General features: G+C 57.1%; 10 protein-coding genes across 10 annotated transcripts; 3 read left to right on the forward strand and 7 right to left on the reverse strand.

Moving 5' to 3' along the window:
- Nucleotides 1-2,653: 2,653 nt before the first annotated feature.
- Nucleotides 2,654-3,925, reverse strand: B0T15DRAFT_504288 (uncharacterized protein; the record flags this gene model as incomplete). Its single annotated transcript, XM_062867494.1, has 1 exon — nt 2,654-3,925. The coding sequence occupies one exon, from the start codon at nt 3,923-3,925 to the stop codon at nt 3,002-3,004; it is 924 nt and encodes a 307-aa protein (XP_062718788.1). The 3' UTR covers nt 2,654-3,001.
- Nucleotides 3,926-4,812: 887 nt separating this feature from the next.
- On the forward strand, nt 4,813-5,698 carry B0T15DRAFT_261257 (uncharacterized protein). Its single transcript, XM_062863332.1, has 2 exons — nt 4,813-5,340; nt 5,435-5,698. The coding sequence occupies exons 1-2, from the start codon at nt 4,996-4,998 to the stop codon at nt 5,606-5,608; spliced, it is 519 nt and encodes a 172-aa protein (XP_062718789.1). The 5' UTR covers nt 4,813-4,995; the 3' UTR covers nt 5,609-5,698.
- B0T15DRAFT_261263 (major facilitator superfamily domain-containing protein) lies at nt 5,699-7,573 on the forward strand. The gene is made up of 2 exons (XM_062863333.1): nt 5,699-6,681; nt 6,782-7,573. Exons 1-2 carry the CDS (start codon nt 5,788-5,790, stop codon nt 7,352-7,354), a joined length of 1,467 nt encoding a protein of 488 aa, XP_062718790.1. The 5' UTR covers nt 5,699-5,787; the 3' UTR covers nt 7,355-7,573.
- Nucleotides 7,574-8,145: 572 nt separating this feature from the next.
- On the reverse strand, nt 8,146-10,265 carry B0T15DRAFT_538815 (uncharacterized protein). The gene is made up of 7 exons (XM_062869702.1): nt 10,058-10,265; nt 9,890-10,002; nt 9,376-9,808; nt 9,145-9,287; nt 8,819-9,058; nt 8,500-8,648; nt 8,146-8,393 (listed from the first exon to the last, which is right to left on the reverse strand). The coding sequence occupies exons 3-7, from the start codon at nt 9,805-9,807 to the stop codon at nt 8,365-8,367; spliced, it is 993 nt and encodes a 330-aa protein (XP_062718791.1). The 5' UTR covers nt 9,808; nt 9,890-10,002; nt 10,058-10,265; the 3' UTR covers nt 8,146-8,364.
- Nucleotides 10,266-10,583: 318 nt separating this feature from the next.
- Nucleotides 10,584-12,354, reverse strand: B0T15DRAFT_504291 (uncharacterized protein). The gene is made up of 2 exons (XM_062867495.1): nt 11,809-12,354; nt 10,584-11,712 (listed from the first exon to the last, which is right to left on the reverse strand). Exons 1-2 carry the CDS (start codon nt 11,863-11,865, stop codon nt 11,038-11,040), a joined length of 732 nt encoding a protein of 243 aa, XP_062718792.1. The 5' UTR covers nt 11,866-12,354; the 3' UTR covers nt 10,584-11,037.
- B0T15DRAFT_576447 (uncharacterized protein) lies at nt 12,112-14,103 on the reverse strand (the record flags this gene model as incomplete). Its single annotated transcript, XM_062871032.1, has 6 exons — nt 12,112-12,218; nt 12,270-12,347; nt 12,475-12,577; nt 12,748-12,984; nt 13,160-13,663; nt 13,696-14,103. The coding sequence occupies 6 exons, from the start codon at nt 14,101-14,103 to the stop codon at nt 12,112-12,114; spliced, it is 1,437 nt and encodes a 478-aa protein (XP_062718793.1).
- A 494-nt stretch (nt 14,104-14,597) lies between these two features.
- B0T15DRAFT_486537 (fido domain-containing protein) lies at nt 14,598-15,344 on the reverse strand (the record flags this gene model as incomplete). Its single annotated transcript, XM_062866370.1, has 1 exon — nt 14,598-15,344. One exon carries the CDS (start codon nt 15,342-15,344, stop codon nt 14,598-14,600), a length of 747 nt encoding a protein of 248 aa, XP_062718794.1.
- Nucleotides 15,345-16,496: 1,152 nt separating this feature from the next.
- On the forward strand, nt 16,497-16,831 carry B0T15DRAFT_538821 (uncharacterized protein). The gene has a single exon (XM_062869703.1). It carries the CDS (start codon nt 16,503-16,505, stop codon nt 16,740-16,742), a length of 240 nt encoding a protein of 79 aa, XP_062718795.1. The 5' UTR covers nt 16,497-16,502; the 3' UTR covers nt 16,743-16,831.
- B0T15DRAFT_261333 (uncharacterized protein) lies at nt 16,832-20,246 on the reverse strand. Its single transcript, XM_062863334.1, has 2 exons — nt 17,991-20,246; nt 16,832-17,918 (listed from the first exon to the last, which is right to left on the reverse strand). Exons 1-2 carry the CDS (start codon nt 19,959-19,961, stop codon nt 16,893-16,895), a joined length of 2,997 nt encoding a protein of 998 aa, XP_062718796.1. The 5' UTR covers nt 19,962-20,246; the 3' UTR covers nt 16,832-16,892.
- Nucleotides 20,247-22,050: 1,804 nt separating this feature from the next.
- On the reverse strand, nt 22,051-24,495 carry B0T15DRAFT_261341 (major facilitator superfamily domain-containing protein). Its single transcript, XM_062863335.1, has 8 exons — nt 24,262-24,495; nt 24,143-24,192; nt 23,996-24,066; nt 23,745-23,919; nt 23,595-23,665; nt 23,348-23,516; nt 22,891-23,289; nt 22,051-22,803 (listed from the first exon to the last, which is right to left on the reverse strand). Exons 1-8 carry the CDS (start codon nt 24,300-24,302, stop codon nt 22,154-22,156), a joined length of 1,626 nt encoding a protein of 541 aa, XP_062718797.1. The 5' UTR covers nt 24,303-24,495; the 3' UTR covers nt 22,051-22,153.
- Between the last annotated feature and the right edge of the window lie 2,224 nt (nt 24,496-26,719).

The following is a 26,719-nucleotide window of genomic DNA, read 5'->3' on the forward strand; positions in this document are numbered from 1 at the left end:
GCGTCTTCAGAGGTCGCAGGTTTAATTTTCGGCACACCAGTACTGACCCGTCCGCCAGCGATGATGCTGTTGCGTCTACTTGTTTAGACTTCTCAGTCAGCCATGAAACGGTTTCGCCCATATATGCTTGCCCGTCTTCGACTGTGCGGCATTCCAAACGCGTAACAGAAAGCACCAGTTGCGACTCCGAGTCTCTCACGGACGCAACGATGCTGACCACTGTTCTCTCTGGGAGAACCATTGGCGCTTCTGCTGTGACGGTCACGCTCCCAGCGCCGAGTACCTCGACTTTCGAACCGGTCATCATTCTCACTGATCCCGAGGACTCCGGAACCATCCCCTGGGCTGCCACGGCCACTGCACCCTCAACTTCCGAGTCGACGCCACATTATCCGGTTTCGAGGTCCCCTGAGACGGATTCCATGTCTGTCCTCACTGTGACTGGTTCGATCGGAAGCTACACTTACAGTACGGAGGTCACTGTTACTATCCCGATCACTATCGCCTCGGTCACCCTTCCCACACCATCCATTCCGCCGGTGTCAGTGCCCACGATATCGGTCTCCATCCCGCTTTCACTGCCTACCGTGTCAGTCCCGCAGTCTTCCGTGTCCGCCGTGTCCATCCCTTCACCCACGATCTCTGCTTCCCCAATCTCATCAAGCAGATTGCCTCTTCCGTTCAGCAGGAGTACGACGACGGTTACGATCCCCCTGGGATCCCCAAATGAACCGGACATGGTACCGTTCGTGGTGACATACACTCTTACCCCTGACGCCGAGATTCCCACGCCCTTCACGGGGACCATTACCATCACGCCTTCGCCCCCTGCGCAAGCCTTGGCAACCACATCGGCCGGCCCCGCGTCGCCAGACGATTCTTCTCTGTCCGTTGAAGTCGTGACATACACTGTCACCACCCAGGTCAGTCTGCCGACGCAAACCAGCACTGTCACGAACCTTGTGACAGTCACTGTGGTCCCCAGCGAGCCTTCGTCTCAACAAACAGGAAGTACTGCTCCGGGCATAGACACAGTCACCGTCCCTGTCATTTCGTCAACAGCATCAGGCTCGCCAGTACCCGTCAATGTAACGGAACCCACTGCGACATCCGCCCCAACTCCGTCTTCTCCTGCCGGCGAAGCTCCCCCTCCTTCAAGCAGCAGCACCACGTCCACTATCCAGGTCACGTACACAGTCCCAGGACAGTCGGGTATTGGACGATCTTCATACACTGTTACTTACACTTTGGAGTCACCTACGACAGAACCTTCGTGCCATGAAAGCAGCTCGGCTCCTGCCCCCTCCACTGCGACGTCGAGTCAGGTGGGATCGGATCTGCCCTCGACAGAGACAAGCGCCGTTGAGACTCAGTCCAATACTGTTCCCTTCAGCAGTCAGCCGATCTACACTTTGACAGTGACTCCAATCGACTCCCCTGGAAAGCCCGTCACCATCACCTATATTGGGGAACCTAAACTCCCTGGCTCCACTACCCCGTCCGCTTCCACTACGCCCATCACAACCGATGAGCCTGCCGATGAGCCTGTTTCCTCTACATCCGTGGATTACCATTCCACTAGCGCGCTGACGGGCAGTTCCGACCTGGTGAGCAACCCGGCGCAGCCGACTACTGCCACCGCCGGCACCACACCAATATCTGCCCCTCGTCAGTCCACGGAGGTCAGCAGCAGTGAAGGAGTGACATCGACACCTGTCGTTATCAGCTCGGCAATTTCAACTGTGCTGTCAGTTACGGCGAACCTCACTCTCTCATCCAATTCGGCAGGATTCACAGTACCCAGTTCAACGACGCTTCCAGCCTCAGGCTTTCCATCTCTCAGTGGTAATGGCACGGTGGTAGCACCTACCCAACCGTCGGAGGTCACGCTGTGGCCACCTACCACGCCCTCATCGTCATCGGAGACATGTGATCCGACATCAAGTGAAGCAGAACTGCCCACGTACTTTTCTTCGGCCAGCGACTCGGTGATCACCTCGGTAGAGCCGATTTGGACTACGGAGTCTCAGTCACAGAGCTCTGTGCCTGTCGAAATTACCATCTGGCCTTCGTACAGCTTGACCAGCGCCTCTCTGAATCTCTCGACGAGTTACCCTACGTCAGATGAGTCTGTCTCCCACAGCACGTCCGGAGCACCGCTCTTTTCGAGAACCACACCGTCGCCTGTAACAACCAGCAGCACATCACACGACACATGCACCGAGACCTTGGAGACGTCCACGGTCGTAGTCACCGACCTCGCCCTCAGCATTGTTGAGTCTCCGGTGTCCGTGGGTGGATCCTCCCCGCCGCAATCTGAGTTTCACCATCACGCTCGTTCCCTCACTGACAACTCGAATGGCATCCAGACCAGTACAGTTGGAGGTTACACCTACTCAGAACCTGACGGTGGGTATGGTTATTCGTTCCCCGGATCTGACCCTCAAGTGCAACCCACCACATCTGCACAGCCAACAACTCCCGCGGACCCCACGGGTACTGGCTTGCCGCAGCCCGGCACATCGCAAATATTCACTGAGCCTGATGGTTACGGTCCTCCGTCGACGATCTTGAGCAGTGAGCCTTCCACAAGTCTCGACTACCCAACGGACACGGGCTTGCCTGTCTCGCAGACCTCGGCATCTTTCTCCGATCCAGAGGGTTACGGGCCGCCGTCAACAATCCTGAGTAGCGATCCGTCTACAAGCTTGGACTATTCAACGGACACTGGTTTGCCACTCGCCCCAACGTCGTCGGCTTTCAGTAAACCAGATGGCTACGGCCCTCCATCCACTATATCGAGTGCTGGTCCGTCAACTACCCCTCTGTCCTCCACGGAGAGCAACTTGCCAGTGTCTCAAAGCTCTTCAGCCGCTGATCCCGATGGGTACGGTCCTCCGTCCACGACTTTGAGTGTTTCGCCGACCACAAATCCAACAAACCCCACAAGTACCAGTTTGCCACTGCCTCGGATCTCATCCAGTTCTGGCACACCACCACCTTATGCTCCTCCATCCACGATCCCGACCTCGTACACGTCTGCTGTCCCAGCACCAAACACCACGGTGACGCAGTCGGGTATTGAGTCCACCACTTCGCTGCCGGAACCTGGTTCTACTGTGCCCAGTCTCGCGCCCCCGGGGAATTCGACATCACTTTCTGCTTCGCTATCACAGACGGGGGTGTCAACCACGCCAGCGCCAACGTACTCCACCATAGAGAGTGAACTTCCAACTAGCGGCGCTGGCCGGTCGTCAGGCTTCGCGAACTCCACAACCCCGGCCGTCCCCGGCACAGGAGCCCCTGCGCCTTCCTCGATTGTGTTCTCGAGTGTCACTAACACCACGGTTACGTTTCCCTCCGGCCCTCTTCCGACCAGCGCGAATAGCACGACGCCGAGAAACACTACAGCCACACCAACCAGTGATGACAGTTCCGTCTTTGTCTCTATCACCGGCACGGCATCTCCGCCTCCAGTCATCATTACTCTCACTTTGACCACCACTATCACGTCCCTGCCGGTCGACCACACGAGTCTCACAACAGCTCCCGGTCTCCCCACCTCACTTCGCAACACCACAAGCAAACCATTACTGCCAACAGTTGCGCCTTCTACGTTGGTTAACATCACAACCTTCACACCGTCGGGCGTCACGTCATCCGCAGCGGGCAACGTCACGCTCACGACCGCGCCAACAGCACCAACGTCTGTTAGCGCGGGTCTCAACGCAACAAAGTCGAGCGTCTTGACATGGAGCCTGTCCTGGAGCACTCTGCTTCCAACTGGCACGGCATCGGGAAATTCAACCGTGCCTAGCAGCTCCCAGGCTAGCAGCACCCCGATTGTCGTGCCCTCAGTGCCCACCACGTTTCCCAACCGCACTACGATCACACTGACGTCTGGTCCTTCGCCCACCGGTGTCATTGGGACTGGTTCTGTTTCACTACCTCTTGTCACCGGATCTCCCTACCAAACTACCACCACACTGACGTCTGGTCTTTCCCCCACCGGTGTCATTGGGACTGGTTCGGTTTCGCCACCTCTTGTCACGGGATCTCCCAACCACAGTTCCATTACAGTGACGTCTGGTCTTTCGCCCACTGCTGTCAACGCGACCGTCTCGGCTTCAGCGCCTTTTCTCAATAGTACGGCTCCGGCCTTCAGGTCTGGTACAGTGTCCTCATCTTGCAGCAGCGCAGTGGCGGCTAGTACCACATTTTCGGAGGTTAGCTCCACTGCATCGCCGGACTTCGACACTGCCACGGTTTCGTTGACAGAAGTCATCACCGTTACGGTGTCAGCAACCCCAGTGCTTTTCAGCGGCACGACCATCGTGCCCACGTCGCCGCCCACGCCAGCCAACGCGACGGCTTCGGTGTCAACGCTTTTCCCCAGCAGCACCACGATTGATCCCGCTACCAGTGCACCTCCCGGGCCCAGCCATGGAACGGGCTTGGTACCCCGAGGCTCCGTCAACAGCACGTTCTCTACCTACATCTTCAGCCGGACACGCTCCGCTGCGGCATCACCGACGCACTTCCCTCCCGTCCGGCATGGACCCCCCGGCTCGGATGGTTCGTTCAAAGGCAAGGCCAAAAGGTTCCTTCGCTGGGCCGTACGTGGCTGAGAAGTCCGTTCGCGATCGTATGCCGCGCAGGTACACTCGGTTATTCGTTTGAGTTCGCAGGTTTTGCTCGGGTTTTGGGGCGCAGCATTTGTGCCAGTATGTCACATATCATTTGCAGGCTTTCGCATTTGCTTTCCGGCTATTAGTCGGCCATGGTCGTCTGGTGGTTACCATTTTTCTTGAGCAGGATGGTTGTACGGAGGACATGTTATCGAGGTTGCGCTGGACTCCCACTAATAATCATGTACCGGGAAGCGTCCGAGAGGGGCAGAGGAATGTTCAGGGCAGAGCACTTACTTGGTGAGAGATGTACACAAGCCGCGTTACCTAGTTTTAAACGTGCAAGTTCATCCGGCACTCATGCAACATGCTTCTCGCTATTATCACGTTTCCTGAGTGGGTGCGACATCGGCGCCAGCCGATGCCCTTCAAGATGCACCCTCGGCAAGCCGTAGCATCGGGATCCACAGGCCTTCGGGGTCGGGCTGGTTCGCGATGTTGCATCGGCTCCATTCAGTTTGTCAGCATCAGCATTTTTTACTGGTTCGCAGAACAACAGGATTCGATTCCTGTTACAGGAATTTCGAAGGGCGCAACAATGACATCTGCTTTCTTGTCACTACCGTACCCATGGCGAGCCGGTCGGATGGAAGCCGCGTCCCGGTGCCGAGAGCCGAGGACTTATATCGGGCCTGGCTGGGCCCATCTGAAGGTTTTTGTCACGATAAGTCTATTCCCGGCACCTCTCGCCGGGTCCGGCTCCACAATGGCATCTGACATAGCATCCCATTCTCGGCTCCCTGTAGGGTGATAGCTTTTTCTCCGGAGATCTGCGTTGCTGTGCTTGGGTTGATGAGTCAAAACTACATTCCATTACATTATGTCCCCGGCCCGCACGCACTGCTTCCCAGTTCGAGACGAGATTATATCTTTCAGCTTCAGCTTTGCGGTCCTTTGACTTATTAGTCTCGCCTGACTGACGGCAGAGCTTTACACAGTACACTTTCTTCCGCTTGGTCCCCCGCTCTTTGATACGGGGGTGTGGGTGCGGTTGGGATTCATACTCACTCGCCTCACCTCGCTGAACACCAATAGTCAGGACCGAGGTAGGGCAATCGGGGATACAGACTAGCAAACGGAACTACCGGCGCCGATAATAATGGTGAACGAGACGGCCACGCGGTTACCCGGGGATGTAGAGAGGGGGGCTTCCCATTCAGGTCCAGACACGGACTCGTCGTCGCTCCCGGAGGGTGGAGATGGTGAGAAGCGGGACGGCGACGATACAGCGGCTGGCCGCGGGAACGGTGACGGTGACGGAAACGCAAACGGCATGCTCTCGAGAGTCGTCAGTCGCGTCCTGACCAAAGCAAGCACCAAGTCGAGCTGGAACCCTGGCCCGCCGCCCGACGGCGGGATGCAAGCGTGGATGGCCGTCGCCAGCACACACCTCGTGGTGATGAACACCTGGGGCTTCATCACCTCCTTCGGCCTGTTCCAGACCCACTACACCGCCTCGCTCGGCCGCCCGCCCTCCGACATCTCCTGGATCGGCTCGCTGCAGATCTTCCTGCTGTTCTTTGTCGGCGCCCTGACCGGCCGCCTGACCGACGCCGGCTACTTCCGCCACGTGTTTGCCCTCGGCGCGGCGTTTCAGATCGTGGGCATCTTTACGGCTTCGGTCGCTACCAGTTATTGGCAGGTCCTCCTCGCGCAGGGGATATGCATGGGCCTGGGGAACGGGTGTCTGTTTTGTCCGTGCATCTCGACGCTGTCGACGTATTTCAGTACCAGGAGGGCCATTGCGATGGGCATTGCGGCGAGCGGCACGGCCACGGGCGGGTTGGTCTTCCCCAGCATGGTCCGGCAGCTGCTGCCGACCCAGGGGTCTGCGGCGGCGATGCGCGCGATCGGGTATGTGCAGCTCGCTACGTTTGCGGTGGCGCTGGTGGGGTTGAAGAGGAGGATTCCGGCTAGGAGGAGCGGGCCATGGGTGGAGTGGAAGGCGTTTAAGGAGGGCGAGTATACGCTTTATGCGCTGGGGAGTTTCTCGGTGAGTTTTACCTAGGTAGACTCTCTTGTCCTGAGGGTCGGTGCTCGGTTGGGGTTTGGTTGCGCGTGGACTGACATGTTGGGTTGGGGGGGGGGGACAGTTCTTCCTCGGACTGTACTTTGCCTTCTACTACATCTCGTCCTTCAGCCGGGACATCATCGGCATGCGCTACACCGACAGTCTGAACTTGCTGCTGGTCATCAACGGCGTCGGCTTGCCCGGCCGCCTGATCCCCAACTACATCGCCGACCGCGTCGGGCCCCTCAACGCCATAATCCCGACCGTCGGCATTGCCGGCATCTGCCTGTTCTGCTGGATGGCGGTCGGGTCCACGGCGGGACTGTACGTCTGGTGCGTCTTCTACGGCATGGCCGCCGGCGGCATCCAGAGCCTGTTCCCCGCGGGGCTCAGCAGCCTCACGACCGACCTGCGCAAGGCCGGCGTCCGCATGGGCATGGTGTTCACCATCGTCAGCTTTGCGTCGCTGGCCGGGCCGCCCATCGCCGGCGCCATCATCACGGCTGAGGGAGGCAGCTACTACGGCGCTCAGGCCTTTGCTGGGGCTACGCTGGTGCTTGGGATGGTCTTGATGGCTGCTGCGAGGATGGTCAAAGCGAGGAGGCTGATGCAGGAGGCGGGTAAGGTTGGGTCGCCGTGGCGTGTTAAGGTTTAGCTGGAGTCTGGCCGGAAAAAGGCTGTTACGGTTCGAGTGGGACGGGCGGACATGTAGACCAAGATCCCTACGGGATAGTACATTTAATGCTAGAATTCAGACATAGATCTATACGGCACCTTGTGCAGGACTGAGCGCAGAGGGCTAATGTAACGAGCACTGTGATTACTAGCTTAGCACTGTTTCACTCTAGACATAAATCCTGACGCCAGCCCAGGCCGAACCCTTATTTTACCCAGTCCAGAGGCGACGCGATCCAAACTCCTTCAACACGCTCACCAACGACGCTTCCAATGGACGATCATTTCACGGCCCCGAGGCAACGACTCGATCCCCCAAAACCGCTGATCGCTCTCGATCGAGCTGTCGGAAGGCAATCCATATGCTCTGGTCTGCCGCACAAACTCCATGTTGAACCGGTCCACTAGGTGGGATGGCCACCATAGAAACGATCTCGTACTTGGCGAAATGACGTCCCGACATTGTAGTCCATGAATCCGATCAGACCTGCCCGACGGAAGTCAGGCTAGATGTTGGATTGTGGAGATACCGTAGCGACAGGTGTGATTATGACTATATGTCGAGAACTTCAAGTTGTGAACCAGATCAAAGTCTCACTGCATACATTGGATCGAGCTCTACGAGTGGGAGCCGAGGTTGCCCGGTTGTTCCGATTCGGGTCATTTCATACTATAGTGCAGCAACCGAGCCGTGCTGCCCACTGTGATCATCCCTCGGGCTCAGGGGATTCTAGGATTCATCCATCTAACCCTCCCATGTGGTTGGGCAAGTTGAAGTAGTAGTGGAAGTCGATTCGAACTAATACTCAGATATCGATGCCAGCTATTGTTATCCTCAAGGTTCTCAACGAGTGAGATAGTGCTGTACGACGCGAGTTGGCCGGATTCCGCTGAGAAAATCAGGAGAAAGAAGAAGGACATCAACACAGACCACACCCCGTTACCGTAAGTTCACAAACTTGCCTCCTAAGACCAGACCTATAACATCTTCTATGCCTTTCCAGGAAGCGCCTTAGCCCCTACAGAGATGTTAGCTCTTTTCTCTTTTCACGTTTCTTTTCTTTTCTCTTTTTTCTTCCCCAGCGAAGAGAGCAGGTCAACAAACAAACAAAACACACAACTTACAGCCATCAGTCTTCTCGCCCACCATGTCCTTGACCGTGCACGTGTTGGCAATCGTCATGGCCTGCTTCTTGATAGACCCGCAGCCGTCGTAGAAGCACTCGGACTTGTCCATGGCGCGCTGCAGCGCATCGCCCTTCCAACCGAACATGCTTTGTTGTTGGAGGACACACGCTCAATGTCAGCTCATCTTTTTCTTTTTTTGTTCTCTTCTTCTTATGATCGACTACTAGTAGTGCTCCAGATCATACTGGTCGGAGAAAAGAAACGAAGTGTCAAGGAAACACACAAAAGAACTAGAGACGGGAATCATTTTACGTACTAGTCAGCGTGGCTGCCCCCCGCGGTGCCCTCGAAGCTCCACACGAACGGGTTGGGCGCGCCCGACGGCCACATGCTGTTGAACTTGGTCGTGTCCCAGACGGTCTCGTACGTCACCTGCGGCATGCGCACCGGGTGCGACGACGGGCACGGCCCGGCGTTCATGAAGCCGTCGTACCGGATCGTGTTGTACATGTGCGACTGGTGGTCCGGGCTGTCGAGGTTCTTGCCGTCCCAGCATCTGTGCCCATGTAAAAGGTTCATGGTTAGGTATAAGTCCGTGCCTTTCGTCCTCGGGGTGGGGGGTATGGTTAAGGTAGTACTGACGCTGGGAAGTGCTGGGTCACAAAGATGCCGCCGCTGCAGGGCTTGGCCGGGAAATCGGGCATCTCGGGACCGCGGTTCTGGCCCGTCAGGCACTGGTAGCGGATGCCGGTTTGGGGCTTGCCCGTGACGGTTGGGCTGCCGACCTTTATTGTTGCTCACAGCATCAGGTTAGAGTTCCCAACTTTATTGTAGATGATCATGGAAGAAGGAAGGAGAATAGTATTTACTCACCGTCATCCGGAAGCCCGGCGGGAAGGACTTGACCGGCTGCTGCTTGAGGTTGTCCCGGGTGAGGTCGAACTGCGTGTAGTAGACGGTGATGCCGCCCTGGGCACCGTTCGAGCCGCCGAGGAGCGGCTGGACCGGCGCCGGTTGCACGCGGTGGTACGAGCCGTTGGGGTGCTTGAAGTAGAGCACGGCCGTCCAGTAGTTGGAGAAGTCCTCGGCCATCTGGCAGGTCGTGCATGTGGCCCGCTCGCCGACGTCGCCCGTCATGGTCGCGTTGAAGGCATTGCCACCGACGATGTGGTGCAGATGCGCCGATGGGTTGTTGCCGGGCTCGACAACGGGGTCGAGCCGCTGGAAGGTCAGGGTTGAGCAGGGGAAGCGAAGGCCAGCTTCAGCCAGCCCGACAAGGGCCAGGCCTGTGGAGAGGAACTTCATACTTGGCGGAGGCAATGTGTGGATGAGAGACTTGGTTGACGAGACAGGACAGAGCAGTAACAAGCTCGACGGGGCAACTGACCTGTTTTAAGACCACGCAGACGTCTCCCTCATCAGCACTCGTTGATCCCGGCATATCATGTCGAGCCGCTTGCTCTTTACAGGACCCGATACTGTCGCCAATCGGTTCATCTCCTGATTGCCAGGGTCATTATCCGGGGATAGAGCAATTTCATTTATCTAGACGCACCTGACTCTTGACTGCAAGGCTTGTTTCGGTTTTGGCGAATAAGAATGCTCTGTTATACTTCTTTCGTCGCCTTCATTGGCTCACCAAGTGCCGCGAGCCGAGAAAAGAGTACCGGACAGACATAGTCCTAGAAGGCGGGAGGCTCTAGCCAGCGGTTTGCCGAGCGATCGGCCAAGTCATTGCATCTGTTCGACTGACCCGTCCAGTAATAACCCGAGTAGATATCTGAAGGTGATGATGAACGGCCTGAGATAACCCGAAAGTGGTTCGAAAGTTTCGAAAGTTTTCCCAGGTTTCCATGCAGCAGTCCAGCCATTCGCGGCCGCCTGTGTTGAGCAGACAAGGGGCGATGCTTATGCTCATATTGGTGGTGACCTGGTCTCTGATCGTTGCTATTCCGACGAGCCCAGGCGGTGGGATGTACTAGTACCCAAATTAGTAGTAAATTGGGGGGTGTGTGCTGTGATCGGAGGGAAAGGATAGTAGTACCTGTTAAAGTGGACAGTTACGTTCTAGTAACAGAATACTCGTAGTACTAAACATACTGGTCCTAGGAATCTGATCTGTATGCTCTGACAAAGATTCTTTGTTCTTTCTTTACCTAATCAGGTAGACGAGGTACTACTAGTAGTACTAAGTAGATGCATGGTATATGCCATAACAAAAAAGCCCGTATCTGAATGGTATAGAAATGCAAGTGACGACCTTTGCTGAAATCAGGGGTAAAGACCATACTGAAAGCCTAGTAACGGCAATAATAGGGGCAGGAGACGGAAAACCAGCCTCTCCATATATTGTACGGTATTGTACATGAGGACCCAATGTCCCCAAGGGGCTCTAGACCTCCCTCAAGCAAGGAATGCAACCTGTGTTGACCCCGTTACCTTGACATACTTAATGTGTATGAATGCCATGTGGCTAGGGTGGGCTCGCCCGGCTGGGTAGTGAATTCATGAGCTAATAGGGCAGACATAACAAGATTAGAGCAGCAAGACAGCGCCCAACACCGCCATGGCACTCCCAAAGACCGCGACACCAACCGCTCGAGGGGCAGCATCATTCTTCCCGGGCAATATTCCGGTAGCAGCCGGGCCGCTATTCCCCGTCGACGTCGGAGAAGCCCCAGCAGCCGCCCCGGTGCCTGTTCCGGGCGATGCTGTCGCAGACTCGGCGGCATCACCACCATCACCACTACCAGCACCACCTGCCGCCGAGGCCGCCGCCGCCGTCGTGGCCGGGGCACTGGCACCGCCCGCCCCGGTCGGCTGCGGATACGGCCCGTTGTACAGGTTGCCCTTGCGGCCGTCGGCGAGCGTGTAGTCGCCCGAGAGGGCGTTGCCTGTGATTCCCGTGCCGTCGTGGAAGTCGCCGTTGGTCAGATCGAGGCAGAAGGGGTACTTCTGGATCGAGAGACACATCTCGGTCGCGGCGCAGGTCACCGAGCTGGCGCTGTCGCGGCGCGAGACGACCAGGATGTTGGCCATGTTGCCGAGCCGGGCGTCGGGCGTCGTGCGCTTCTTGACCGCGTTGCTGATCACGTCGAACGGGTTGTACGAGACGAAGATATCGGCGCCCCCGCCGCCACTGCCGCCTCCGCCAGACGAGACCAAAGACTCAACGGGGGTCGCGTTGTCCGGGGTGCATGTTGTCGCGGTCTGTTTGGTGTGCGGTTGGATAGTGTTAGCATGTTGTTAAACCCATAACTACTAGTAATAGCCTAAGGACCTTGGCTCCCCTGGGGGTGGACGCACGGCTACTTGGGCGAGCAAGCCCGCAAGAGCGCCCGAGAGAGCGAGTTGGCAACGCATTTGAGAGGCGTATTATGAGGAGCACTGGCAAACGAGGCGCTGATTCTCTGCAGGGCCAAGGCGGGAAGGGGGAGAGGGCGGCCAACGCTCGTCTTGGCTTCCATGGCTTTATACTGTGCAGCCCCTGGTAGGGAGGCTCGGACACATTCTGCCTCACTCGCGCCCGAGCTGGTTAGGGCCGGGGCGTCGGGAGCATCGTGACATTGCGGCTGAGGCGGAACCGATATTGGTTTGATAAGGTTTGCGCTATTGATCGCTAAGGTATGCTGTTTTGAGCTTGGCGTAGGCACTTTCGCTGCGGGGAAGATTGGGCTTCAGGCTCTCAGCTGCACCCTGCCGGATGAGAGTGCTCACTGTTCAGTCGTGCGAAGTGAAGAGGGTCTGGCGAATTACGTGGTACCTACCCACGACGTCTCCTATCTTGCGTTTACGGAGACATGTGTAGACGAGGTCGCTGGCCCGGGCCGGTTGGGTAATAGGTACTGTAATCACGTAAGGTCGGTGTTGTTACCAATCAAGAAATTGTGGACCCGGGGAACGATGTAACGCAACCTTAACCCTTAAAAACCTCTGTTCGTCTCCATAGCGACCGGCCCACCAACTACCTACTGTAGGTACCTCGGAATTCTCCGAGATAAGCGACGCGCTTAGCGTGGCCCCCCTCATGATGTCCTACTACAGATGGCCGAAACGCCCCAAATCTATCTGTAGCCTTTGGGTGGTCATTAACGTACTATGTTACCATCCCAGGCCTTCCTTGCCAGAGAGTCGTTCATGGCCGAGGGCGGTGCTGAGCAGGCTAGCGAGACGAAGCTGGATCTGGCTGCCATGGAGGGCCCTCGTGGCCCTGTCCATTATGTCGAGGTTGTCTTTGAGCCTTACACTCAAGCTCGCAATATCATCTTGCACAGTCTTGATGTCAGTGTTTACCGTGACCAGCTGAGTGCTCCGTCGAAGCTCCTCGTAGTCCCGTTGCATCTCTGCTCGAAGCTCCTTGAGTTTGAGAGACGACGACTTGACGGCCTCGTGCCACGTCCTTGCCAAATAGGACGTCCGAAGCCCGTACCACTCAGTAAGAGCGGCTAGGAGATTCAAGATGTCTCTGCACACTCGAGAGACCTTTTCACCAAGCCCAGTTCGTTGTTGACCGGCTGCAGTCGGCGACCGGTGTTATCAATTCTAGACGCGATCACCCCCCGGATATCGTTCAGTGCAGATACGAGCTCGGCTTCTGCCGCGCCCTTTCGTAGAGCATGTCTCTTCGCCGCATTGGAGACAAAGACAATGCGCATACTATCGCCGAAACAAGAGCCCGGTCAGGAAGGAGACTGAGAAACGAGTGGATATCGCCCGCCTGCCTGGCAAAGCCCCGGAACGTGTCGGATAGCATGGCAGCCGCTTCTTCCACGTCCTGAGGGTTAGTTTCCGTCTCCGGGTTCACGTCTATCGTTACCTCATTTCGAGCCTTTTTAGACTGGATGAACTCTTGTTGAGTCTTAATCAACTTCTTGATTGCCTCCTTGCAGTCATCGAAGTAGTGGGCGTAGGCTGGAACAGCAGATTGAAGGTCGCAGACCTCCCACAACGAGGGGCGTTTGGGCTGCGTGACTGCTGGCGTTGCTTCTATGTCCGGTTCTTGTGGGCAATCTGCGTGTACTTGTTGTACCTTGGCCGCGGTGCCATCCTCGTCTTCTTTCGCGAACGCCCGCCATCTTAGCCCAGTCTTTTCAGCCACCTCCTGAAGGGCAGCATATTCCTCCCGGAATCTCTGCTTCAGTTCGGTGACGTCGTCCCTGTTCTACCCGATTGTGTAATCACTGGTAGTAGTACTAGTATCGAGAGTGCTGAAATGATCTGCTGGATGCGGAGGAGCGGTCTGGTATATGACTCTAGATCCTCACTCGAGAGGCCCTCCACGGCCTGCTGCTCCACTACGGCCATCAACGCGGAAAAACTGTCGAACTCGTCAGGACGCTTCTCATGGAAGGTGTGAAGAAGGCGGACGACGTCCTTGGTGACCGGCTTGAAGAGATCCAGGCTCTCCTTGGACGACTCTTCGTCAACTTCTCCCTCGGTGCTGACCGTACTTGTCGCCCAGGTTCCTTCGAGAGTGTCCCCCGAAGGGAAGGCTCCTTTCGGGTGGCTGGTATTCCATTCAGCCAAGGACCAGTACCGCGCAAAGGGGGGAGCTGCAGTTTGGTAAGACGCAAGTATATGGAGAAAGATCTTGCTTGCCATGGCCTCTGCGAGTATGGTTAGAGACTAGTACGCAGGCTGCACAACCCCCTGGGTGGGAGGCATGAGTGGGAGTACGCACCGCCATCTTCTCCTGTCTTCACTCTAGTCCGCTGACAGCGTCTGCCCGCAGAACGGGCAGTCAAACGGCTTCTTTGTCTCCGGGGGCTCCGGAAAATCGCCCAAAAACGCCCGTCTCTGTCATCTCCATCTTGTATTTCCACCGCCACTACAACATGCGCGCCTACAAGGTAAATATCATTTAAACGGTAAGATCTAGAGCATCATTATAAAGGTAGCTACATTATTATAAGATGAGTACTGAACTAGTCTAGAATAAGTGATTGAAAAAGGTAACCTTTCTATTTTGTATGGGGCCCAAATGACAGTTCACAGTACATCTCCACCAGCCACCCAGGCCTGCACTAGCTACCTGGGTGGGCCCACAACCACACATGCTCACTTTGAATGAAGTCTGTGCCTCAGAGTCTAGAGACTCAGGTAGCCAAGCGCTTTGCGGCGTCCGACAAGAGCTTTGACGCGCGCATTGCGAGCCGCAAGTACTCATCGCACTGCTCAAGGCCGACCTCGCTAACGTGGCCTGCGTAGCGCAGCAGGAGTGTGTTCAGGATGATCCGCGACATCCTGCCGTCCCCGTCTCCGAAGGGGCGGATGTCGACGAATTGGTGGCGGTAGCGGGCAGCGAGCCTATATGGGTCGAGGCTACCGCGCTCCTCTGCTTGTTTTATGTCGCGGTTCAGGTTACGTACCATTTTCTTCATGCAATATGGGATTGCTTTAGCTTGCACGCAGTACCGGCGTGCCTTGGCCACCTCGCAGTCGTGGCTGCGGTACGTCCCACCGGCCTCTACTACGCCCGAGTCGAGGCCGCTGTGCTGGAGGATCCGGTGTGCGTCCAAGATCAGCGCCTCGGACCACGGCTCCTTGCTGATCACGATGTGATCGATCATGAAGACGAGCGCTCGTGCATGCTGCACGATCTCGCGGCGCAACTGGATCACGTGTTGGTGGTCGGTTGGCCGGTGGTGCGAGCGAAGATGGGCCTGGTGCGCCTGGTAGTAAGGGTCTGAGGGTACCTCCTCGATGTTAACGGGTACTTCTTCGCCGCGGAAGACAGCCTTGCAAAGCCTCGCGGTAATGGCAAGACCATTGCCAGCAGACTCGAGCTTGTTTGACCCGTATATCAGACGCATGAGGCAGTGCTCTAGTTCTTGCAGTGACATGGTGGACGAAGGAGCGTTCGCTAAAACGGCTGACGGGGTCAGCATTTTGGCTTCGTCCGGAAGGTCGGTGACGGACTTACAGTGTTCCGAGTAAGACATCGAACTCTGCAGGAAGATGAATATGGGAAGAGAAAAGGGAACAAACTCGGAGGAGAGGGTGCGATAAATAGGTATTTACGTCTTGGCGGGGGGCGCCTTGGGCAAGTTCCCCCTGATCAGGATAATGGTGACACGTCCACACAGCACCGGGCTTGGATCTGGAACTGACCTTTTTGCCCAGGGGAGGCAGGTGAAGCAGGCTACACATTCGCCACCGCGTTCCGTCTGAACTGCCTGACTGTCTCACTGTCATTGGTCACTCGCACACTTTTTCAACCGTATACAAAGCCTAACCGGATTATGACCTACACACGCACTGTCAAGCGTCACCCCTTTTCCAGTTCGGACGGGTCGTCTGATCTACTCCACGCCTCAAGAATGATCTGGATTTGAGCACTGGCGCTACCAGGTATCAAGGCAGGGCCCAATAAACCCATCAGTATCCACAATGTTTCTAGTACACTGTATGGGCAGTCCTTATTACCTAACGGTAGCTTCCTCTTAAGCTTCTCTAGCGCCCTATACCTAGGTACTTGGTGCACAATCTGGATAGTGAAGTTGGCCTCGCGGGATTCAGCACCGTCCCAAGAGGGCGAGGCGTTGGAGGAGGACGCCGACCCGATATTAAGATCTGCCAGCCGCCGCTGTACCACTAATATCAGCCTGCTAATAGGTTATAACGATGGTACACTGGCTGAAAGAACTACCAGGTATCCATACTGCTTGCCATGGTGGCAACTTACTCTTCCGATGTGGCAATATACACGGCTGGGGGCCCGTCCTTTAGTGGGAGATGCGCACGTATTTGCACGTTGGATTATGTCCGCCCTGCCCGGAGAGTCACGACTTCCCAGGGGGCACTGGTCCTCGAACCTGCCGACACGTCAGCCCTAACCCATGACTGGATCAGCTGTGCGAGGCAACCCTCGACACCTTCCCAGGGCTTGCTTGTTGGCAGGACGGAATTGATGGGCCTCCCTTACAACGATGTACAATACAATGATGACTATCCAAACTACAGCGGCTCACAACTTGATGTGAAGTACTAGTAGTAGCCAAATGATGGTTTTGATATTGCCACTCTATCTGAACATCTGTCACACAGCTACTAGTACTACGCACTACACTTACCTCCACAACCCGAGAACTACAGAGACTGCGGCCCTCTTCCACCTTTTGTTGACACCACCAGGTTCGCCCTGGGTCAAGCCACTGGCCGATGCCAGGGACCAACCCTCGCCGAAGCACGTCCCTACTGCCCGTACCTCCTTTTTCAGCTACCACCATCACTATTACTAGTACAGCCCTGCGATGATCACCAGGAACAGCAGCCGCCATCCCATACATCACAAAACCACCACCACCACCACCACCACCACCACCACCACCACAGTCACAACCCTCAACACCGGAGACCATCCTAGCCCGGGGCTTCCCGCCCCTTCGTAGTCAATCCCGTCCGTTGGCGCCGGCGGCAGGCGAAGGCTCAGAGCTCTCATAGCCGCTCAGGTACTCGCCAAACACGCGCTGCTCGATGTCCATGTCCTTCCAGCGCATGCCGGTGGTCTTGCGCGCCCGGCGGCGGAAGAAGACGCGCTTGCCCCACTTCCACAGCTCGACGCCCAGGAAGAACAGGAAGGCGGCGATAAAGACGATGCCCCACTCCCAGCTGATGCCCGTGTGCTTGAAGACGGCGTGGTTGATGACGGGGATGTACAGTGTGGGGAACAGCGTGACGAAGCCGAAGACGATGGCCCAGAACAGGAACTTGTTGCGCCACACGTCGTGGAACCATTGCGTGAGGTACTTCTTGGAGCCCGGCTGCATGCGGAAGAAGGAGCGGCGCATGTCGACCAGCTCCCAGGCGAGGAAGAGCGCGAACCAGGTCAGGCAGGCGAAGGTGGTGGCGCGGGCACGGAAGACGGTCTCGCACGAGGGGCTGTAGGCGTCGTTGCAGTTGGTGCCCAGCTGGCCGTTGCCCCAGGCGTAGACGCGCAGCACGAACGAGGCGAGGCACAGCGCGGCGATCCACAGGCCGTAGACGACCATGTCGACGAGGAACTCGGCCGTGAAGATGCCCGTCTTGAGGGACTGCGGCGGCCGCCGCATGATATCCGGCACGGCGCGCTCGAAGCCGAGGCCCATGTCCGGCAGGCCCGACGTCACCATGATGATCCAGACGATCTCGACGGGCGCGAGCGGGAAGACGGAGAGACGAGAGGCGTCCTTGAAGGCCAACCCGATAAGGAGGGTGCCGGCCTGCGCGATGTTCTCGGCCAGCACGTGGAGCACGAATTTCTGGATGTTGTCGAAGATGCGGCGGCCCTCTTCGATGGCGGCTACGATGGACGCGAAGTTGTCATCCGTGAGCACGATGTCGGAGGCATCCTTGGCTACGTCGGACCCGGCCTGGCCCATGGCAATGCCCACGTCAGCACGCCGCAGGGAGGGCGAGTCGTTTACGCCGTCGCCGGTCTGGAATTAATAGGGTTAGCTCCTAGTACTAGGCAGACTTGGAAAAAGAAAAGGAGAGCGAGAAGTACTGACCATGGCAACGAACTTGCCCCGACGATGCAGAGCGTCGATCATACGGACCTTGGTGCTCGGCGCGCACCGCGCAATCACCAACGGCAGGACGGGTAGCTCGTCAATCTCCGGATCGCTCAGTGCATCGAACTGGGTAGCGGTCATGACCATGGCCTTCGCCATGTCGGCGCTGACCCGGTCCATCCGCTTGGGCAGGATGCCCACCTCGATGGCAATCGCCTTGGCCGTCTCGGGATGGTCGCCGGTAAGCATGTGCACCGAAATGCCCGCTTCGTGGCACTCGCGGACAGCCGGGGCCGACTCCGGGCGGGGCGGGTCGTACAGGCCGATCAGGCCGCGGAAGGTCAGGTCTTTCTCGACCTCGTTGCGGTCCGTGTCCTCGCTGGCATCCACTCCGGCGCCGATCTTCTTGCTGGCGAGCGCCAAGACACGCAGGCCGAGCGACGCGAACACCTCCATGTTGGAGAGAATCTGACTGCGGAACTCCTCCGTCATCTCGACCTCGGCGGACTTCTCGCCCTCGGCCACGTCCGCGATGCAGTAGCTCGTGCACACCCGGATCACCCTCTCCACAGCGCCCTTGGTGAAGACGAAGTGTTCGCCGGAGCGGTTGTGCTTCATGATGACGCTCATGCGCTTGACGTCGCTGTCGAAGGGGAACTCGGCCACCTCCTTCCACTCCGGGCTGTCCTCCTTCATGATGGCGAGCCTGTTCTTTCCGAACCGGCTGGCGAATACCTGGATGGCGATCTCGGTCGGGTCGCCGCGGGCGTACCACGCGCCTTCTTTCTCGAACACGGTGGCGACGTTCGCAAGCGAGGCGACCGTGAGGAACTCCTGCAGGCGGGCCTTGCTGTTCGCGAGGAGCTGCGCCGGCTCGACGACGGCGCTCTTCTCAGCGAGCTCCTTCTCGTCCTTCTCGGACCGCGGCCGGAAGTTGATCTGGTGTGGCTCCCGCGCATCGAAGCGGATGTCGCCCTTGGTCGGGTTGAAGGGCTCGTTGGACGTGAGCTCGACTGTGTAGGTGCCCAGGCCGGGGATCCAGGCGCCGCGCGCAACCATCTTGCCCTGCGTGAGCGTTCCGGTCTTGTCGCTGCAGATGTCCGTCACGGCTCCAAGCGCCTCCAGGCTCTTGAGGTTGCGGACGATGACGTTGCGCTGCACCATGCGCTTCGTGCCGGCGGCCATGGTGATGGTGAGCACGACGACAAGCGAGGCCGGGATCATGGAGAGGCCGGTGGCGACGGCATAGATGATAACTTCTTGGGTGGTGTGGAAGCGGTTGGCACCTAGGACAATGATTGCGCACGCGACCGCGATTCCGAAGAGGAGCATGGCCAGCTTGCTGAGCTTTCGCTGCAAGGGTGTACCGACGCTCACGCCCAGAAAGCGGCCGATGACGTCGCCCAGGGTCAGCGTGTAGGCTTCCAGATAGCGGTGAGGGCCGGCCTTGCCGTTGGGCTTGCGCTTGACAGGACGGACGCGGCGTTCCTTCTGGTTCAAGGCCGACGCGATGGCGCCAATCTCGGTGAAGGTGCCAGTGGCGAAGGCGATTCCCTTGGCTCGTCCCTTGGTGACGGTTGAGCTGCTGTAGGCGACATTGAGGCGGTCACCGGGGCCGGTTGCATCGTCAAAGGTGGCGCCCTCGCGCTTCCGCACGGGCAGGGACTCGCCGGTGAGCAGGGCCTCGTCGGTCTCGAAGTTCTTCGCCTCGATCAATCTGATATCGGCAGGGATGGTGTCGCCCATCCTGACCTCGATCAGATCGCCAGGGACCACCTCGCCCGAGGGCACTACGATGCTCTCGCCGCCACGCACGACATTGGCCGTGGGCGAGCTGAGCGAGCGGAGCGAATCCATCGTTTTCTCGGCCGAGTACTCCTGGAAGAAACCGACGACGATGTTGAGCAGGATGACGGCGGCTACGACGCCACCCTCAATCCAGGACCGGATACCGAAGCTGACCGCCATGGCCAGGATGAGCACCTAGAGACTGAATCAGAGTCACGCCATTCGTGTAATCGAGCGTTGGTTATGGAAGGCATTACTAGAGTCATGGCATTGGCGATTTGCGCGACAACGATCTTGAGCGGCTGCACGCCCTCTTCCTCGCCGAGGTCGTTTCGTCCATACTGCTCCAGTCGGACTTTGGCCTCGTCGGCCGTGAGGCCAGAGAGGACGTCGACGTCAAGCTCGGCGGCGAGCTGCTCAGAGGTGAGCGCATGGGCCGGGCGGCTCAAAGGCCGATTGGACTGGCCCGAGACCTGGCGGCCCGAAGGTTTTTTCGGGTCCGCACTCTTGGCCATTGCCGTGGGATCGATTGATTATTGACTACGGGAGTCGAATTGATGGTCGTGTAACGGTGATTGTTTTCGGAACCTCACAAGGGAACCAGCAAAGAGCAGCAATGAATAACAAGGGCTGCCGCGTGTGGAATGTAGAGAAAGGTCTACTGCGAGTCTTGTGGCGACACTCGGTTGCGGGGGGAGATCTCGAACTGATATAGACCCGGCCTAGCAGATCCCAAGAAATCTTCCTCCATCAATAACCTCTTGGCAATCGAGGGAAGCGAATCCGCCTCTGGGAGGCTACACAGCCACCGATGTCAACCGCGCACTCTCGTTTGCTCCTCGCTCGATATCTTGACTTGGCGTGCAGGCCCTTGGCATCTGGGCGATCTTGGCGGGTCTCATCCTCGGTGTCCCTTTCATGGCAACGGCGGCCTTGTTGATGGGGAAGAACTGTCGGTGGGGTCTCGGCGTTCGTCATGTGCCCTTCTGTGGGTTTTTCTTTGCCCCCAACAGCCGCGTTGTTACTGGCGCTTCGTTCCCAGCTTCCCATTGTTCCCCTTTCAACGACGCGCATTCTTCTAGAAGGACGCGGGTGGCAGCTTAATGCCGTCATATCCGCCGGGCTCAGGTCGGTCGGCCGGTGCCGGATCCCGCATGGCGGTATCTTGGTGGGGCCCTGGGGCAGGATTTTCTCACGGGCCAAGACCCTGCCAAGACCGCCAAGGCCGGCGTATCGGTAGGCCGAAGTGGCCGACTTCACGGGCGCCACCGGAATTCTTCTGTCCGGGATCTTCGGAATCACCTCAGTCTACATAACGCAGCCATCCAAGAATCAAGTAAGGCAGAGTCGGAGTCGCTATCAGCCACAGCGGGTGCAATTGTTCTTGCCCTGTCGAGCCTGCTTCCTTGATCCTGATTCTTTATCTGACGATCAGACCAAAATCAGACTCTGACTCGAAGTGCTCCACATTGCGGTGCGCAAGCCGACTTGGCGACCAGACTTTTGCTTCCCCCATGTTCCCCACGTGCACAGACCGATGTCTACCTGTGGACGCCATGAATGGAGCCAAACAAAGTTGAGAACGATTCTTCGTCGATATGGAGGCGAGGAGGGAAGGTTGGAGGCTAGGGTTTTTTGAGCCATGGTGTCATCGACTAGAATGTACTAAGCCAAAACAAGGAGAAGACCCAAGTCTGCGAACAGCTCTTCCGTATGTACAGTACAAGACGAGCAATTGCAAGGTCGGTCAACTTCTGAACCGTTTTCTTCAGCTAACGAACAAAGCCAGCACAGACCCCCAAACAGACGTCCATGCAAAACCTAGGTGTGACTTACCTCAGACCTAGACGACCTAGACGACCTAGACCAGTGTTTAGCGTCGACAATATTGCAAAACTCTATGGAAGAATGTCTTGGTACTGTACAAACTCACACGGTTCTAAACCCAATAAAAGAGGTCTGACTCCGAGATAAACCGTGACATGCGTTTTAGTAAAAAGCGGCAGATGGTCATGTGGGCAGGCAGAACCACCTGGCAGGCACGCATGCCAACCAGGGGTTGCGCCTTCCTGGTCGCTATACGGAGTAGGACATCCATCGTAGGTCACGTATAACCATGTCCGGTCAGCTCAAGACCACATATTCCATTTGTGTGGACATCGACCCAACATTGTGTGGTATGAAGTTCATTTAATGCCTGACGTCTCAGAAGCCAAGCCTTGACGGTCTGCTCAGGCACACACAAGGCACTTTTGAGCATTCAGGAAGGCACTGTTGACTGAACTGAATGTTGATTGTAGACACCAAACTGCTCACTTGCTCTGACATCCATACACCCTACTTATTCCATCTCCTATCTAACGCTCTGCTGGCTAATGCGTCGCAATCTCCTTGACGCTATCCCGATGCACCTTCGCCAACCAGGTCCTGGCCATGAACCTCCTGATCCCCTTGCCCCAGACCATAAACGGAATCAGCGCCAGGTTATTGACCGCCACAATCGCGCAGAACACGCCCGCAATCATGACCGCGTACCCGTGCTGCAGCACCCAATACAGTAGATCCAAGCCCATACCAAAGGAAATGGCCTGCTTGCCCAGGTTCATGGCAATCAGCATCTCGCTGATATTCGCGGTATAGCTGTCGATCGCATAGGCCAGCGTGAACGTGAAGTAGAAGAAGCTGCCGGCCTGGCACATGACCACGCCGGCGAAGTACGCGACCCAGTGCAGGTCGCGTTCCGCCGCCAGCCCGTACACGACCAGCCCCGCGGGCGCCAGGAACATGACGGGTAGCATGACGCCCAGGCGCATCTCGGCCTCACGGATGCCGTTGTTCTTGCGCGTCAGACGCGCGGCAAGACGGTCCGACGACGTCGTGAACGGGATGGCCAGCAGGTAGCCCAGGAAAGAGGCCACTGCGATCAGACCCGACGAGGTCTCGGACCAGTTGTAGGGCGGCGCGGTGATTTTCAGCGGGAAGGTGTAGTTGAATGTTAGCGCGCCTAGGCCGATATAGATTCCTAATAAGTGGATAGTTAGTTTGGGATCCTCTTGGGGGTGCTGAGGCACGATAGAAAGGGGGTGGGATGGGAGGAGAGGACGCATACCGTAGGTTGTGATAACCCACATCACGTGGGGGACCAGGAAGTAGGTGAAGGAGCGGGCCATCATGAGGAAGAAGTCGGCGTCTCGCTCGTAGACGCCCCAGAACTTCAGCGTCTGCAGGAAGGTCTTGCGCGGTGGCACGTTAGTGAGGTCCGCTGGGTTCTCGGTGTGCACGGCGTTGGCCATGGATTCCTTGTCGTCGTGCTGGGAGCTGGACGACTCCTGGACCGGCTCCGGGCGCGGGGCGCGGTGGTACAGCGACTCTTCGACGACGAAGAAGGCCAGGATCAACAGCGCGCAGGCGAAGGCGAACTCGACGTAGAAGAAGAGGCGCCACGAATAGCCGCCTGCCAACATGTATCCGGCGAAGAGCGGGCCCGTGGAGCCGAAGCAGAGGCAAACTGAGAACTTCGTATTCAGAAACGCTGGCCCCAGCTGGCGGCGATGGGGAGGACACACCTGTGTAGTAGCCTAGCCGCTTGCCGCGCTCATGGAGGAAGAAGATGTCATTGACCAACTGCACAGGGAGCGCTTCGCACACAGACGAGCCGAAGGCGTGGATGACTCGTGCGGCCATCAGCCCGCCATAAGTCGTCACTTGCGAGCAGGCAAGGAGCCCGGCACAGTACTGCCAGCTTAGGTAAGTCTTTTGTGTTCACACAGTATGGGTTGGAAACCCAGGAATGTCTTCTTGGCCCTTCCTTACCGAGACGAGGGATAGCAACATGACCGGCCGGCGGCCGAACTTGTGATAGGAGGGCACCAGCAGCAGAGACCCTGGAACACATGCTGTCAATTGACACTCCTTGTACATAGCTCGATGGGATTGCTGCCAGAGCCAAGTAGTAGTACCTACCGAAGCCAAACGCAAGATTCGCGTAGCTGATTAGATTGCTCGCCTCATTCGGGGTGATGTCAAATTCTTGCGCATATATGCCAATGTACACCGCAGGGCCGAGCAGGGCCGAGTTGCTGAGGAAAGAGTAAAGCGAGCAGACGACAAGAATCAGGCTCTTGCGGGTGTTGGACCACTGCGTCAGGTCGTGTCAATCTCAGTCTGCCGGAGTAGCTGCGCAAAGGATCGGGATCTCCGAAGGGGGCACGAACCTGCAGTGGGTCGTTGGGGTCCTCCGCCGGCACCGGGTAGAGAGCTTGTCCGTAAGCCGTGTCGTCGCCCTCTAATCAGTAAGGCTTGTCAGCTACTGTCTGCCAGTGCTGTGAGAGAGGGGGGCAGCTGCCTTATGGGAAGCGTACCTTTAGCAGTCAAGTCCACAGTGCCCGGTATGTCGCCCTCCTTAGCATGGCTTGGGGGAACATGTTAATATTACGGCGAACGCGAAGCGGACTATACACCGGGGCGTGGAGTGCTGTACCTGTGCACCAAGTGCCTGCCTCCGGCCGCTTCAGGACTCATGATATTCCAAGTTGTTGTTCGGACTCCCTTGCCAATTGTCTGAACGGCGAGTTGGGCTGGAGCAGAGGGGAACGATCTGGAGTGGGCCGGACAGACAGGGCCGGCTCGTGGGGTTGACGGCCTGCTTATAAGAGCACACACACCGCTGTTACCCAAGCTAGCTTATCCTCTGCTGGTACGGTATCATCGGCTGACAACTCAGACGAATGGTAGGGTATGTACAATACAGACACTGCAACCCTAAAAGCGGGATGGCGGTAGTTGATTGCTTGGCTGTCTGGGTGTTGTGAAGTGTGAACGACCAAGTTCTGGCGCTGAACAAACACTTTGGTTGGGATGTTGTTGGGAGACCTAATGCGTTGATGGCCCGGAGAATGTAACCAATGCATGCTTGTCGTAAAGAGAGAGCATGGCCAGGCCTGTTCGAACCGGGTTACAGTCCAGATCTGTTCGCGAATAGCGCATCCATATTCGGATACCGTGATCCGTGGAGCTTCCCAGCACTTTGGCGCGCCCCCATGGTCCCACTCAGCTTCGGAACCAGATCAAGTGCGACGCTACCTAGTGGCGTCTAAGGCCGCCCCTTCGACCGTCGAAGCAATCATATTCACTGTTGACGCCTTAAATAATCCTGGATCCCAGCCAGCGGACGCACGCGGACATGTTAAGACCAAGACAGCAAGAATTAGCGATCTAGCGATCTTGTTGGGTGGGTACAACCGTTCGTCACCCATGCCTGGCCTCCATGGTGGTGCGGCAGCGGAATCAGCCGGGATTAGCTACGAGGTAAACGCGTTGAAGCGACATCTGCTCCGCGTTATACGGCCGTCTTGACTTCGTGCCATCAATCCGTCGGATGAGTCGGATCCTTGGCTCCAGGGTGCATGCTGACCGTGATTCTGGTGTAGGACGCACCATCCACCCGTTCGCTACTAGGTACCGGACCTGGCGACCCCCTGGTATGACGCCGTGCGCCAAGCTTACCGATCGCCTGGTCAAGCCATTCAGGGCTCGGTACCTGCGATGTTGGAAGTTGGAGGTTTAGGTAAGGTATTGCGATGCGTAGTGCCGGACGCCACAGAACTGAGGGGAAGTTGGAGAATGAGGGGCCGAATTGAACACCAGTGAAGGGGCCAATGAGGTCATGTGTCGTGAGAAATGGAAGGGTGAGGACCAAATCTAGGCTCCGAAAGGGCCCTTGTCACAAGTTCAATGCCTAGTTAAGGTAGCTTACACTGGCTGATCTGCGTAGGTAGGTATCTCGAGATTCCCTACCAAGGTTGGGTTGGTTGTGGACTTGAGGCGGTCGACAAAGGTTGCGTCGGCAACTCTGCAATTGCATGCTGCCAGTTGAGGCTTTCCATGACCGGTGGGAGTTCTCTACACCCCGATATTGTAAGTCTTGTACGATGCAAACGCCGAAAGCCAGAATGACCGAGTCAACCCAGGTCCCGCTTCAATCTCACTATTACTTGGTGGCGCTTCGAGGATTCGTTGACCGTGATCGAGTTGAAGTCGAAGTTGCAACTTGCAGTGGAGTGGGGTGAGCCAGCTGGCCTACTGGCAGTGCCTCAGCCCCCTTGGGCGCTAACCAACCTTGCGCTAGCGTATTGTGGGGTAAGTGTGGGGTTTCTTGGCAGCGCTTCGATTTCAACTGCGCTGTCGGCGAACATTTCAATTTCCGATCATCCTGGTGAAACTTCACTCGGCGCAGCGGCACCTGTCCAACAACTACCAGATAGGTAGAGGGCCAGTTTGCACAGCCTCAAGGACAGCTCTGATGAGAGCTTGACATAGACCATTGTCTGCATCGGCTTCACCTTCGTCGGCTATTGCCTCTCAGACGAGCAACATGATGCCAACATCACGATACCCGCAATCTCCATTACCAGTGTATCTCCGTACTCCGAGGTTCCAGTCATGATACAAGATCAGTACTACAGCTTCTGAAGTTCCGTAGCCTGGTTGGTGCCTTTTGCCCCATGGACTACATGTCTCTGGTTGGTCTGCGGCGGCGCTAGAGGTACTGTGGCTTCATGTCTAGGCCGACGTGAACTTTCGTCAAGTGCTTGGTAGCAAGTCAGTCCATGATCTATTTTCTGCCGGGAGAAAAAATGATGGGGAGCAGCATTACATACTCTGAAAGCCAAGATATTTGGCAGCTTTGCAATTGCGGGACCCAATCACATGGAGGTTACGCTAGGTCTTGTCGCGTTTGCTGGTTGCCCACAGTTTGTGCCCGCCGGGCCAAGTCGTCATCAGCTTGAAGGTCCGCGGGTTGTGGCGCTAGTTTGATTCGGGTGTGCCAAGACATTTGATCGAGTTATTTAAGGGCTGAGCCTTTATTATTGGTACTGCGCATACTGCACGCCGAGGAGGTCAGACGGTGTCCTAGCCCGGCCGCTGCCCGGTGGGCT

Source organism: Chaetomium strumarium, assembly GCF_033439665.1.
Source record: "Chaetomium strumarium strain CBS 333.67 chromosome Unknown B0T15scaffold_6, whole genome shotgun sequence".
NCBI classification, from domain to species: domain Eukaryota; kingdom Fungi; phylum Ascomycota; class Sordariomycetes; order Sordariales; family Chaetomiaceae; genus Chaetomium; species Chaetomium strumarium.

What these genes read in the sequence shown, in the direction of transcription:
- B0T15DRAFT_261257 (XM_062863332.1), top strand. Translation starts at nt 4,996, where the DNA reads ATGCTTCTCGCTATTATCACGTTTCCTGAGTGGGTGCGACATCGGCGC. An exon ending in CTGGCTGGGCCCATCTGAAG is followed by an intron (nt 5,341 to 5,434) that starts GTTTTTGTCACG and finishes GGCTCCCTGTAG; the next exon opens with GGTGATAGCTTTTTCTCCGG.
- B0T15DRAFT_261263 (XM_062863333.1), top strand. Translation starts at nt 5,788, where the DNA reads ATGGTGAACGAGACGGCCACGCGGTTACCCGGGGATGTAGAGAGGGGG. An exon ending in ATGCGCTGGGGAGTTTCTCG is followed by an intron (nt 6,682 to 6,781) that starts GTGAGTTTTACC and finishes GGGGGGGGACAG; the next exon opens with TTCTTCCTCGGACTGTACTT.
- B0T15DRAFT_538815 (XM_062869702.1), bottom strand. Translation starts at nt 9,807, where the DNA reads ATGAAGTTCCTCTCCACAGGCCTGGCCCTTGTCGGGCTGGCTGAAGCT. An exon ending in GTGACCCAGCACTTCCCAGC is followed by an intron (nt 9,059 to 9,144) that starts GTCAGTACTACC and finishes ACATGGGCACAG; the next exon opens with ATGCTGGGACGGCAAGAACC. An exon ending in GGGGGCAGCCACGCTGACTA is followed by an intron (nt 8,649 to 8,818) that starts GTACGTAAAATG and finishes CCAACAACAAAG; the next exon opens with CATGTTCGGTTGGAAGGGCG.
- B0T15DRAFT_504291 (XM_062867495.1), bottom strand. Translation starts at nt 11,865, where the DNA reads ATGCGTTGCCAACTCGCTCTCTCGGGCGCTCTTGCGGGCTTGCTCGCC. An exon ending in GCTTGCTCGCCCAAGTAGCC is followed by an intron (nt 11,713 to 11,808) that starts GTGCGTCCACCC and finishes CACACCAAACAG; the next exon opens with ACCGCGACAACATGCACCCC.
- B0T15DRAFT_538821 (XM_062869703.1), top strand. Translation starts at nt 16,503, where the DNA reads ATGATGGTTTTGATATTGCCACTCTATCTGAACATCTGTCACACAGCT.
- B0T15DRAFT_261333 (XM_062863334.1), bottom strand. Translation starts at nt 19,961, where the DNA reads ATGGCGGTCAGCTTCGGTATCCGGTCCTGGATTGAGGGTGGCGTCGTA. An exon ending in GGGGCAAGTTCGTTGCCATG is followed by an intron (nt 17,919 to 17,990) that starts GTCAGTACTTCT and finishes TATTAATTCCAG; the next exon opens with ACCGGCGACGGCGTAAACGA.
- B0T15DRAFT_261341 (XM_062863335.1), bottom strand. Translation starts at nt 24,302, where the DNA reads ATGAGTCCTGAAGCGGCCGGAGGCAGGCACTTGGTGCACAG. An exon ending in GAATCTTGCGTTTGGCTTCG is followed by an intron (nt 23,666 to 23,744) that starts GTAGGTACTACT and finishes CATGTGTTCCAG; the next exon opens with GGTCTCTGCTGCTGGTGCCC. An exon ending in GCGGCTAGGCTACTACACAG is followed by an intron (nt 23,290 to 23,347) that starts GTGTGTCCTCCC and finishes CGAAGTTCTCAG; the next exon opens with TTTGCCTCTGCTTCGGCTCC.